We start from the raw sequence: 13,903 nt of genomic DNA on the forward strand, positions 1-13,903 counted from the left end.
GACATGTTTAATTTTCAAAATTCTTTTAATCGAAGATCAGTATTAGGGATTTTTGAAAATCATAACTTTTCTTTAATTACATATCTGCAGATTGCCAAACAAATTTTGTTAAGAACCTGAACCAGAAATTGAGTAAAGTCTTGGAGCTAAAAATGATCCGTTTTTACATTCAACTCTCAGTTACATTTTAGGCTGGGTTTTCAAATCTGAGATGAAAAAAGTCTGCAGTTACTTTAATAAATCTGCAGTATCCACTGCCTAGCTAGAGGATTTCTGCTACAGATGACTGGGGTTTCGATTCAAATTACAAATGTTTTAATTAAACAACTCTGTTCCATTCCTTAGTTAAGTATTTTTTTTTTCCATTTTAAAAAATAGGATAGATTTTTCTTTCAATTTGTAACTTGTTTTATAATAGAAATCTGACCTGCTAATTCTTTACACCAAATGAGAACAAAAAAGTAAGTTCTGTATTTAATTCAGGCAAGAAAATTTAACTTATTATCAGCTTGCTTTTTCATTTTTTAGCGTATATTTTAATAGTGACTTTTATTTTATCATATTAATCATTCTTTAGCTAATTAATCACCATGTAATTTATATCAAAATGTTGTTGCATAATTGACATTAATTAACATTTATTTTTCATTGACCAACATATGTTTTGATCTTTGTTTAACTGAAAGAGTTATTACCTGGAAAAATCTATTCTAGGAACTTGCCGAAGTTTTGACTGTTCCTGATACTGGACTTTTAACTGTATTGGAAAAGTTATTAAATTAAGTTGACACAAAGTGGAAGTTTTTAAATTTTGTTTCCATGTTATTACTAAATATATCATCAATCTTTAAAAGACAAATCTTTTCTTAGAATAACCATATTTCTTTTTGATAAGATACTAATAAAAATAAACAAATTTGGTTAATAAAAGTATTCGTTAGTGTAACAAGGTACAACAGTTTTTAACTTACTAGCATTGCCTGAGTTTGAATTCAGCAGTGCAGTTAAGGCCTCCATGACAAGTGATCCTAAAGTCAATTGTTCTTCAGGAATTTCCCAATTAGCTAAAGAATTTTTTTTTAAAGAAAAAGAGAGAGGATGTTGAAGAATTATTAAAATAAAAAATTTTGGTACATAATTAAAGATTGCATTATGTTGCAGTATTAGGACCCAAAAAAATCAATAATCAAAAATTTGCAAACGAACCTGGTTGCTCATCTGATGCATCTGGGAATGCTTCTTTTAATATTGCTGCATACCTATGCAAACATGTAACTAAAACTTCTAAAAGGCCAACTTCTCTGTAGACATCTTTAAACATAGAATTGGAATGTAATATATTCAAGAGGCTTTTTAAACACAACATACTACAGGTTGTGGAGCTGAAATTGATAATATATTGCAAAATTAATAATTTAAAATTTTAAATATATTAAATCTTTAAGAAAAGAATTTGTGGGTTAGGTATGTCAAATTTAGATATTATTTGATATTAGCTAAATATATATATTTTTTAAAGTTACAAATATCACCTGCTTATAGAAATTTTAAGCTCTAAAAAATATTAAAAATAGTTTTAAAAATTTATTTTCTAGAAAAGAGAACCTTTGAAAAGTGATACTATTATAAAGAGTTCTTACATAGAGCTAGCTACGGCATCACAGATCATGGACTTACGATACCTGGCTCAACGATTACAATAAAAATACATAACAGTTAACTAGATGAAATGGTACAGAATCCTAAAGATATATAGTCTAGATTGGACAACAAATCATTTCCTGTATTATCGCATGGCATTGCCAAACCACTACCTGCACAAATAAGCATGGAAAAACTACAGGAGTTTAAACTTCGTTCCCATTCTCTTTATTCACAAAACATTTCCCTCACTGACTTAATAGCTTCCATATTTATCCTTTTCACTAAATTAATAGTAGATTTCCTCTACAAATTTTAAAGCAAATTTAAGGAGGGTAAAAAACAGATTTGATTTACATTAACCACAATTGAATATGATTACAATATATATATTTAAAAATATGTAAATAAATGAAATAAGTTTTAGTGTTTATAACCTTATTTCATTTATTAAATAAATGCAATAAATTTTAGAGTTTATATAACTTTGAAAACATTTTAATTTCATGCAGTTCAAGAAGTTTTATACCATAAAATGCAAACAGAACATGATTACAATAAATTTATAATAAATTAAATTAAATATATGTTTACTATACTTAATGTCAATTCTTATTATTTTGATTATATTAAATATGTATTTTACACCAGTTAAATAAAAATAATTAATTAAAAATAAATTCAACTTACTTTTGAGTTTTTAACAGGATACTTAAGCTGATAAATTCTTTACAAGGCACAAAATTCAAGTCAAATATTATAAATTCTAGTAACTTGAAAAACTTTTCCTGAAAAATAAAATACTTTAATTTAAAATATTATAATTTAAAACAAAAATAATGGTAAAATATAAATCTAACAATATAAGAACAAATTCCATAGTACTGAAAAATAAACTTGTAATTTTTTTATATCACAACTATAAAAGCATATATTTTCCCAGCATTAAATTTTAAAATTAAGTTAGTTAGCCCACAAAATTAGGTAAACAAATGGACCAAAAATATCATTTGTCCATTATTCCTTATTTAATTAGTTTTTTAACATCTTGAATCGATAATTATTTATTTAAAACCTTACTAATAGTATCTCATACTTTGATAAGATTAATTTTATGTTTCATATTGAAAAACGTTAAATTTATAAATGTATAAATGTAAACCAAGAAATTTAAGAATTTAAAACTACATATAACTATTGCAATCAGTATTTTAAGTTTATCTTACATCCAGACCTTTTTTTAAAAAAAATTAAGAATAAAAAAAATTTTCAAGACACAATATGTAGTATGCAAATTTATCTTAAATATTTTAGAATATAAATCTGCATACCTGAATTTCAGTTGGTTTAGTATGAATTTTTTCTGAAAATTGAGAGAGAGTATGTTGACTTTCTAGAATGAAATAATTAGCTTTGTCAGAATGATATACAGTGCTCACAGCGTCCAGAAGCAAGCTACATAAGTAAGGAGTCTGAGCCTGAAAAAATATTTATATCATCTAGAGATTAACAAGTTTAAGATATATTCTAATAAAATAATTTAAAATATAAATTTCTAAACGCTTTATAATTCAATTTTGAAATATCCTTAAAAAAATCAGTTTCATTTCATGTATTTCAAAAATATTTAGTCACAATTGCTCAATTTTTTTTTGCAATAATTAAATTTATCTTAAAAAAATATAATGAAAATGTAGCATAACATGAATGCCAATCAGAAATTTGAATTGAAGCATACTCATTTAGAACATATCATAAACCAATTAATAAAATACCATAATTTTTTTCTAAAATAGTAAATAAAATAATAAAAATAAAAACATTTAATTTATATTATCTGAATCCAAATAAACAAAAAGGTGTTAAAATTATAGCACAGTTATAAAATATAAATACAGCTTTCGCTTTACTATTATTCAATTTAACAATGAATGACTAAACAGTTAATGAAGATAGCGTACACTTTATGTTACCTGTGAATAAAATACAATATCTATATTCTCAGCTTTGTGCCATTACTTGTGCTCAATTTCTTTTTGTCATTATTTAAACAGATTTTTTTATAAATGTTTTACTTTCTTTATAATAAATATAAAAACAAAATATGAAATACTAATACAGCAGAACTTCAGTGGTAAACAATTTGACTGTTAATTCAAAGAAAAAAATATTAAAAAACTGTTGTGAGCATAAATTTTCTAGTAGGAAAAAAAATACTATTGACATTTCACCAATATTTTTGCTATTTTGGGTTATGTAAGCAATATCTTTCTATTCATTTCTAACTCATAGTAGCTTTGAAGTGTATTGATGATTACCTATATAATTTGTTTTAAATCTCCAAAGATTTCAACTAATGGTAAAATTGTACTGAATCTTTCCAACTGTAAGCTACTTTATCACAGAATTACATGGAAGGAACAGAAATTTTGAAGCAGGAAAACCACCAGATTTAAATGCTAAGAAAAGCAGGCAATATTGCACTGAGTGTTAATATAGGTAATATAACAAGACACACCATTAACAACCACTGAAGGTTCCAAACAGAGTAACTGATTGTTAAACGACATTAAACACAATGATTATGAATAATGTGATAATGAATAATATGATAAATATTGATTCATTTAACATCCAAAGAAAATTACCTTCATAAACACTGATTGTATCACTTGGAATGCTTGAAGATTTCTTACACTGGCACCTGCTGAAGAAAAATTCAATTTATTTTACTAAATAAATTAAACTGACAATGGAAATCCCTGAAAACAACAGACTTATTGTTTCACTTTGCAACAAAAGAAAAAAAAGCATAATTAAATGTTACAAAACAAATGTAAAACCGGAACAATAAGTAAATACCTAAATGATACATATAGTTATCAAGAAATTTGCTCCAAAAGTGAAATACAAAGAATATTTCTCAAAACTATATCTTTAATACTTCAAGTTAATATGATTGAAATAAAATTTTAAAAAAAGAGTTACAGGTCAGGCGTGATAGTCATAAGTAGTCTTCAGATGAGATTAGGCTCGTAAGTATAAAAATTATTTTATTTCGATTTATCTTTTCGCTCTTCAAATGATGGTATGGGATTTAAATGATTATCTTCTAACTAAGTCACTCAAAAATTGAGTAATGAGAGTAAACTTTGGTCTTGAACTGGCATAAATATAAAATAATATCAGGCTCAGAAAAATAAAATCTTACAGATCTTGTTCTCAGACCACCAACAGAGAACATAAACTTACATTAATATAATAACTACAATCTAAAGATTATTGCTATTATGTTCTTGTAAATACTTACTGATAGGTTGTAACAAAGCAATTCTTATAAGAGGGGTCCCAAAAACGTGGAAAAAGTCAAATTTCTCAAAAAAATATGCATTGGATCAATCATCTAAATGTGGATATATTTTTAAAACATGCATTCAATAAAACTCAACCCCTCATCTCGCCTTTCACCTCACCTCTAAAGCTAGAGGACACTAAGTTTGAAATCCTAAGATAGATTTTTAAAAATATCAAATGCATCTATTTCTAGTAACTAACTTAAATTTCTTGAGAGAGTAACATTTCAAATTGCTTTATCATTTGTAATTCCAATGCTACCAAAAAACAAAACCCAGTAAGTCAAATTGAGGTCCCCTTTTTTTGACAAATTTTAAACTGAAACAAAAAATTAAAAATTCCAATTTAATATTTTGAAATTGCCCCCACCCCCATTTCACTCTAAGGGGAAAAGTTGGAAACTCTCATTTGGCATCTTAGAATGCATCTTTTAAAACTAATTCACATGCATATTTTTTTTAATCCTATGCCATTTCAATCTATGCTTATTTGACTGTTTCCATCGTATTTAAAATACCCTTATAAAAAACTTCAATCCAGACACCCTAGATGGAAATTTAATTAATTTTGAGCAATTTAAAATAAAGTGATCGAGATTAAATACTGATGAGAAAATTAGCAATCAACAGCTCAAACTAATATTACCTGTTGAATGAGGGATCTGGAAGCCAGGCAATGTGAAAAGGGAACCAGTACTAGCCTGGCTAGGTTTTAGCTCAATATAGCCACAAGAAGTGAGGGAAGCGATAAGCAGCACTATATTACGGAGGGCTTCACAAGCTTCTTCAGAAGTGTTCTGTTCTAGCCTAATGCAGAAACATAAAAAATTATTCGAACTGCCAAACTCATTAAAAAAATACAGATATAGTAACAAATTGAAAGTAATGTCACTGATTCATTTAAAAAATATTTATTGATTGGAAAAACACATTAAAATGCTTTAAATTAAGCTTTGCCTATAACAATGTCCATTTATGAAGTTTTAAAGCGTGTACACAAGCGAGGGGGAGCAACATCAGAACTGCATGACTTAACTTTTAGGAAGTTGAATGTCAGTGCCTTTAAAAAAAACACTCAAAACATGGTCGGAGATTGAGAGTTCAAACACACGCCTCACCTTTTTTGTCAGTGAAGATCATTGATGGTCTTCCAGTGAAAGCTTTACTGCTGGCCTCAAAAAAACGCAGGGTGCATAGCCAAATCTTTCAACAAAAAATAAGCACCTTTAAAGTACTTTTTTAAGCACTATAGGCATTAACAAAATGCAAAATAATTTTCAAAGACTTTACATGATCATGATAAAATAACTAGTTTCTGACAGAGAACTTTTTTCTTGATTATATTAGCCATTATAAAATGATTGAGAGATTTTTCGGTACTATTTTAGAGGTTGGAAAGTGAAGCCAGAAATTGAAAATATCTTGCAAAAATGCAACAGGGTTGCATATGAGAGTGCAAGAATCTCACAGAACCCAGCTCAGTACACACATATGCTGACTCCCAAGTATTTCATCAAACATGCAACATGATTGGCCTTACCTTATGTTACAGACAGACGGTACGCTGAAATGGATTGTGGTTGAATTAATTGCGAAAACATTGAATAGAACAATGTGAAAACCACACTTTCGTATAATACGCAGTGAAAATCGAAAAGGTAAAGAAAAAAATCTTACTTTCGAAAAGGGAAAATTAAGCACTTTTTAAAAACACCACATGAAAAAAGCACCTTTAAGTGCTCTTAAAAAACGAAAGTCAAAAATAAGCATCTTTAAGCACTTTTAAAAACGCTACGCACCATGAAAATGCCTTGACCAGACTGGCAACTTAGACTTGGCAATATGATAAACAATTATCCAAAAATGCCCTCATAAGTGGACACTATACTGCCGGAGAAACATTTTATGACAAATTTCGTTTCTCCGCCATTGGTAATTTAAAAGAAAAAGTTACTTAGGTTAAACTAATAGAAAACCATAAAGTTTCAAATGCTGATTTTTTTTTTCAAACTATTAATATGCAAACAAATTATGTCAGGATTACATCCCTCCTGCCATAATTTGTTTGCATTTCGATAGTTTGAAAGAAATGCTTAAGAATTTGAAACATTACAATTTACTCTAGGTATCCTTGAGCTTACTTTTTTTACTCATTTTAAATTACTAATGTAGGAAAAACAGAATTTTCCATTAAGTATTTCTCCCACAATATAGCATTCTCTCAATTATGAAAAAAAAAATTATTTTACTGAAAACTGGTTGATTTTCTCAAAAAACTTGGAGAGCTGCATTGCGACTCCTCTAGTATGAGTTTTACCTGAATGATAGTCCTTACTCTCCAGATGGTCCCAAATAATTTTGTGAAAGCATAGGTGTAAACTGACTCCCCCTTTCATTAATCCCAACTAGCCTGAGAAGGGTGTTACATGTATTCACTTCATAGTAATATCAGTTACATTACTTTTTGGATAAACCCTGTATTTGATAATTTTTCTTACCTAAGAAGAAACTCTGAGAGAAAAATGTATCCCTGGCAAGTTCGAAAGTCATCCAAAATCATCTGTGACACTTCACTAGAGTCTTTCAGGAAACAAAACACAGTGACAAACATTTCAACGATTTCAAGGGGGGATAACTCTTGAACTCTTTGCATGTTTTCAATGCAGAGTGCTATGCAAGCTTTATCTGGAATGCAGAAAAAGTTTTTGATTTATTCGTTGAATTTCTTAATTCAAATTTATTTAAAATTTTGTAAGTAAATTAAAATGCATGATAAATTTTTTGGCAGTAAAAAAAGGATCTTTAAAATTTTGCATTTGACTAAAGCTACAAGTTGAAAAGCAATATATTTATATTTTTTTATCCAAGTAAACTAAACTGACTTTTGAAAGCATATAATTCACTTTTAAAAAGATTTAAAGAAAAAAAATAAAATTGGAATAATAACAGCCTGAATTGGTTTTTGTGAATATTGCTGAATATGTGCCATCAATTTTGTTTTTCAAAAGGTATGAGGAAAAATTGAATTATGTAAATAACTTTAATAACAAGACACTCAATAAAAGTTTCAATAGTGTCATGTTCATAACATTTCGATTAATTTAGGATTTAATTTTAGTCAAAATTTTTGTCATTCACACAAGATATTTTTCAGCAAATACAATTAATGTGTGCTAGTTCTTTTAATGTACAAATTAGATTTTTCTTAGCCATTACACATAGTAAACAAAAATTAACAAGAAAAAAATTTTAATTACACAAACAACAAGGGAAGTCAAAAAAAGAAATGACGCAAACGACTTAAATAGCGCAAAACATATTTCGAGAAAAAAAGGACAAAAATTAACTAAATATTAGAATTCTAGAAAGCTTTTTCAATTCAGCTTTATCAAAAAAAAAATGCCACACTTAAAAGTAACAGAATATTGATTGCGTTTTACTCTAGTTCATTCAAAGAGTTCAAAATATCTGCAATAAAACATGTAAAGAAAAATTAAGAAAAAAAAGCATAAGTTTTAATGAAATTAAATAAAAAAATTTATTCTCCATTATACAAAAGAGGTAAAGGAAAGGTCGCAGATCATGTTGTATGGAACCCTAATTATTTTATAAATGGTGCGTGTTAATAAAATTTAATATGGACACAAAATGAAAAAAAAAAATTTAAGTATCTTGTAAAAAATAAATTAAAAAACTCCTTTATTTGACTGGTAAATATGAAATCACAACACATAAGCTATTTTTTAAATTGAGGTATTCTTTCACACAAGGAAAACTGGTGATTGATATACAGTTTTAATGGAAATATTCTTTGACGTAGATAGAGTTGGTAATGGAGATAAATTTTTAATTGAAGTATTCTTTCGTTTAGAGAGAAATGGAGGCGATGATATATTTTTGAGAAATCTTTTTCCTTTAAAAGGACTGGTGATGGTGATATATTTTTAATGCAGATATTCTTTCACTAAAATAAAACTAGAGGCGGAGATTGGAAGATGTCCAAAGCAGACATAGAAAGTTAACATTTGAAGAGGTTTTGTGTACATAAACATTTTAAATAGTGAATAGTTTAAGTTCTGTTGTCTTCCGAAATCAAAAACTTTTTTAAATTAATTTTTTGTAGGGTAGTGCAATTCATTCAAATAAATTACTCTCATTTTTTTTAAAAAATTTGCCAACAGTTTTATTTATGCAACACTTAATACGTAAAACTATAATAAAACCACATACTGTGGATATAGCTAACAACAGAGTGGGAAAGGCCATGCCGAGAAAGAGTCATGAGAACCTCTGCTGCACTCTTTCTCCAAACAGTATTATGAGCAGGACACCAACTTGTTATAGCACTAAATAAAAGAGCGAGATCATCTTTTCGGCTCAATTCTTCTGCTGGGCCAGAGTGGCTACAAAGTCGCACCAAAACCTGCAAGAACAATATTAATAATTAGTTAAATATCTAATTAACGCTTCCACTCTATACTTAAACTATATAACAAGGCAAGACTCTTTTAAATTTGAACAAGGACACTTTGAAGTAACATCAACTCTCTTAAAATTAAGCACTAACTTTTATGTGTCGAATCGTTACATTTCTTTGCCCCCAAAATGCTAACAATTTAAAAAAGATTATAATTCATTAGGCAAAGCTAAGACTACATTTTAAAAAGTGTCCCGAGTATAAACCATTAACTTATAAAAATACAGATTCAGCAAAGTCAATAAATCCAATTTTTAAATGTCCATTGTAATAATTATTAACATTCTGTTTTATTTTTTCAATAAAATAAAAATTAATTTAAACTGTCCATTTCAGAAAGTTACAACACAAATGATACTTGCATGGCACCATTGTATATAAGTGTATAGCAAATTAAAATGAAACATAATCCAAAAACAATTTTTTTCTTTTTTTACTGAATATCCATAATGAGTTATAAAAGTGTTTTTTGACAAAGCTGGTAATATATTGAAATGCTATATTACATTGTTGACTTGAACAGTATTTTTATACTTTTTATAATCTTTTAAGTTCTGAATCAATTATAGGAAATTTATTAAGAAAACTAGTTAAACTTGACACAACTATTAGCTAGTAATATGAATAACTAAATACAATACTAAAACGCAATTTGTGGATGCTTGAAAAATACATTCTTCTGCTGTTCATTAAAATTCTTACAACAAATAGTGCTTTAAACTACCATATACAGTCTGCAAAAAAAAAAAGGTCACCCAAAATAACTCTTGATCTAATGATTGGACACATTTTAGAACTCATTCTTAATGGTTCAAGGGAGTGAAATCAAATATGCTAATTAATTACAAGGAACCGATGATTTAAGTTACAAAATTAGATACAAAAACGTATATTCTCTTACTAATCTTTCAGAGAAACATAGTAGCTAATTTTTAGATGGATTCAGGTTTTTGATCCCAAAAATATAGGGGGTAGCCGTAATCTGGGAAATAGGGTCCACTTAGTCTGGCCAGGAGAACGATCCAAAGTTGAGATCCCTAAATGTTAATTTTACTTTTTGCATATCTCGAGAACTTTTTAAACAAATTGAAAAAATTTTACACACATTTATAAAATTAGTTTACCTAAAGATAATTTTGATGCAAAAAAAATTTTTAGTAAATATTAATTATATTTAATAACAGTCAAAAATATTTTGAATTGTAAGATATACAGTTTTTTCGTCATTTTAAAATATGTAAAAATGCATGGCAAAGTTTGAGCTAATTTGGTTGAACAGTTCCTGAGAAATCAAATTTTAAATAATAATGAAAAATAAATAAATTATTTAAGTCAGCAACAAAATGTTACGATTGTAAAGATTTCTATATGAAAATACCTGAACAAAAACTTTTTGCAGTAATATCCTTCTCTCTTTGGGAGAAAATTCACAATCAGGATCAATATCATCCGGGTTTTCAATGGGGGGCAAATCAAAAAAGAGGTAGAGGCACTTCACTAAAGTAGAAGGTAAAGAGGATGCTGTCATTATGTCCACTAAAGCTGCATTGCCTGCAGCAAGCAAGTTTACAGCAGTTAATAACATCCAGCCATTGCTGAGTTCTTCAGTACTGGAAATTTCTAAGAATTTTGCTATAGCACAACTAGCAGCTTCTGCAAAAATATAAATGGACAACAATTTTAAAAACTTAAAAAAGCATAACTATGACTTGGTATAAAAATGAAATTCAAAAAGAAATAAAAAAAAATATGTGTCATTTATCAGATAGAGAAAATCCATTATTCCCACTTCTTTCATTTTCCCATATGTTTTATATTGCTTTCTTAATGGCCTTATCTTACTACAGCACCATCTGGATTTGTGATGGGATCATTAATGATGATGGATTGTTAATGATACCTTCACAAATGCTTTTACTACCAAAACTAGTTTAGATTGTTTTTAAAACTAGAAGATTTCCATATCTATTGTTCAGAAATTTTACTGAAGTTAAAAAAATTAAAGTTATTTCGGAATGAAAAGAAAAACAGTAATTCCTGATGTTAATGAAGAAGAAAACAAACATTTGTTACAACTCGGAGAAAACGCCTTTAATATCATGTTTGATGTTTTTATCTCATTTGATGGAAATGTTAAAACTTATGGCATTGCCGGTTCAAGAAAGGATTGAGAAAGCTAAAGAAGATCAAAGTGATACTGATGAACACTGCAAAACAGATCCTCAACCAGAGCCAACATTTATAGAAAACAGTCATTAATTTGCTCAGCTATTTTGAAGTCATAAAATCAATGAGATACTTCATGCATTTATATGAATTTACAGAAAATAAACATCTTCTGATACTAATGTCTAAAATGTATTGCTTGCAGTGTAAAAAAAATAAGAGTACTTAAACAACATTTATAGAAGACTTTGAAGTCATTAAAACAATGAAAAACTTCATGTATTTATATGAATTTACAGAAAATAAACATCATCTGATACTGATGTCTAAAATGTATTGCTTGTAGTGTAAAAAAATAAGAGTACTTAAACCAAAATTTCCAACTATTTCAAATAAATGTATTCATGTTCCTTTTACATCATACATATTTTTCCACTTAATATTTTTAATACTTTAAATTTATTAAATTTCAAGTACATTGCTTTTTTTTTTTACTTTTCATACAATTTCAAGTAATTATTTGGTATTTTATGTTAGCCTACGCTTATTGCTTTCTCATATCTATCATTCACAATAAATGGCCCTATAACAAATAATCAATTAGGCTCAACTGTAATTTGTCAACTAAAGTAAAAGAAGAACAATAGCAATATTTATAGAAAAATACCCATAAATTTCGTTAAGCTTCAAAAAGAGATTTGCAACTGGATACATATACCATTAATAAAATATACTCAGCAGATATAGGTTGTAGCATTTTTTTTTATCAAAAAAGTTTTTAATTAGGCAAGAACTGATAAATATTTTCAAATATAATGTTAAGCAAAATTTTATTCCACAATATGTCACATCAATTTTCTTTTAAATTTTTCAAAATATATAAAAGCTTTACATTACATTATTTCTTTTTTTTTCCAAACTGTTCCGATTTTATCACTTATAAGTTTAAAAACACTTATCTTAGACAACAGGATAAAACAGGCAGTACGATAGTAAAAAGTATAATAATTTTTTATCATATGCAGCACAACAGAATTCTCCTTCCTTATAAATCTTATGCTTATATACTTATATATATACTTTATTATGTGTNNNNTATATATATAGTGTTATATAATGCCTTTCCTCTCTAAGTTCTAGAAATTTATTAAATATTTTAGAAATATATTAAAGGTATTTTTGTTTGATAAAATCTTAACTAATTTAAACTTGCTTGAAATCAACTTTATTTCCACTTTAAATTAAAAGGAGTTTCAGAATTTTGTCTTTAAAAAGGCAAATAGGTAAAAGAAAGGAGATAAGTATGGATGAAATTCAAATTAACATTTATAGTTTAGTACCTATTTTAAAGATTTTAAAGGCATGTTCAGTATCTTTAATTTATGAAACATAAATCTATGTCTAAACTCTAAAGGATAAAAAAATGAATAACAGAAATTATGCCAAAAATATATGATTATAAGATACGAGTAAAATTAAATAACGAATTTACCTGTACTTTGATTTGATGCTCTGCGGCGTATTTCAGATACCATTAATCTAGACACTAGCTGACAAAAAGATAATATTTCAGAAAATTTTTCTATCATGTCGGAGGAGGGACAGTTACCAAATACCTAGAGGAGTAAATCACATTTAAATCTTGCAGAAATGTAAAAAAAATTTACATTGAAAAACAGCAAAAATGTAATGCATTACAGCAAGAGATGTATTTTGCAAACAAAATTTTATTTTAACGAGTTCAAATATAACGAGTTTATAATAAATATTTAAAACTGAACAATGAAGATTTAAAAGAAAATTATGCATTATGATGAATTAAAGTTAATAAAATTCTGGGAGAGATTATACACAACAATTTTAGCTTATTGCTTTATTACAAAACTTGGGTAAAAAATTGCAGAATGGAAAGAAAAAAAAGACAAAAAACATGCGAAATAAAAATATTTAAGAAAATGTGTCTAAGAAACAATTTAAACAGGAGAAACAACAATTTAAACAGGAAGAAACAATTTAACAATTAAACACGAGGACTACTTTGTGTGCATCAAAATCATAAGGGTAAAAATAACAAATTGAAAAATATATGACAATAAATTTTTTTTAAAACTTATAACATATAATAAATGGACCAACGGGTCAGAAATATAGAATTTGAGAAATGGTGGAATCATTTTGGAATAAAGAAATATTAGCAACAAAGTTTTAATTAATTAGGAATATACTATTACATAAAAATAAAACTAGTCATATAAAATGTAAAAAC

The 13,903-nt window shown here is 27.2% G+C and overlaps 1 protein-coding gene across 2 annotated transcripts in view; it reads right to left on the reverse strand.

The window, feature by feature from the left end:
- LOC107445035 (WD repeat and FYVE domain containing 3 bchs) overlaps nucleotides 1-13,903 on the reverse strand; it is a 96,865-nt gene that overhangs the window by 78,947 nt on the left and 4,015 nt on the right. The window contains exons 3-12 of one of the 2 annotated variants that reach the window (XM_043047239.2): nucleotides 13,130-13,253; nucleotides 10,850-11,124; nucleotides 9,225-9,417; nucleotides 7,493-7,679; nucleotides 5,641-5,801; nucleotides 4,290-4,345; nucleotides 2,973-3,119; nucleotides 2,332-2,429; nucleotides 1,207-1,382; nucleotides 972-1,064 (exon numbers count right to left, since the gene is read on the reverse strand). In XM_043047239.2, the coding sequence (XP_042903173.1) occupies nucleotides 972-1,064; nucleotides 1,207-1,382; nucleotides 2,332-2,429; nucleotides 2,973-3,119; nucleotides 4,290-4,345; nucleotides 5,641-5,801; nucleotides 7,493-7,679; nucleotides 9,225-9,417; nucleotides 10,850-11,124; nucleotides 13,130-13,253 (1,510 nt within the window). Of the gene's footprint in view, nucleotides 1-971; nucleotides 1,065-1,206; nucleotides 1,383-2,331; nucleotides 2,430-2,972; nucleotides 3,120-4,289; nucleotides 4,349-5,640; nucleotides 5,802-7,492; nucleotides 7,680-9,224; nucleotides 9,418-10,849; nucleotides 11,125-13,129; nucleotides 13,254-13,903 lie in introns of both variants that reach the window. The other variant, XM_043047238.2, reaches the window with a different exon arrangement.

The sequence above is a fragment of the Parasteatoda tepidariorum genome, chromosome 9 (assembly GCF_043381705.1).
Source record: "Parasteatoda tepidariorum isolate YZ-2023 chromosome 9, CAS_Ptep_4.0, whole genome shotgun sequence".
NCBI lineage: Eukaryota > Metazoa > Arthropoda > Arachnida > Araneae > Theridiidae > Parasteatoda > Parasteatoda tepidariorum.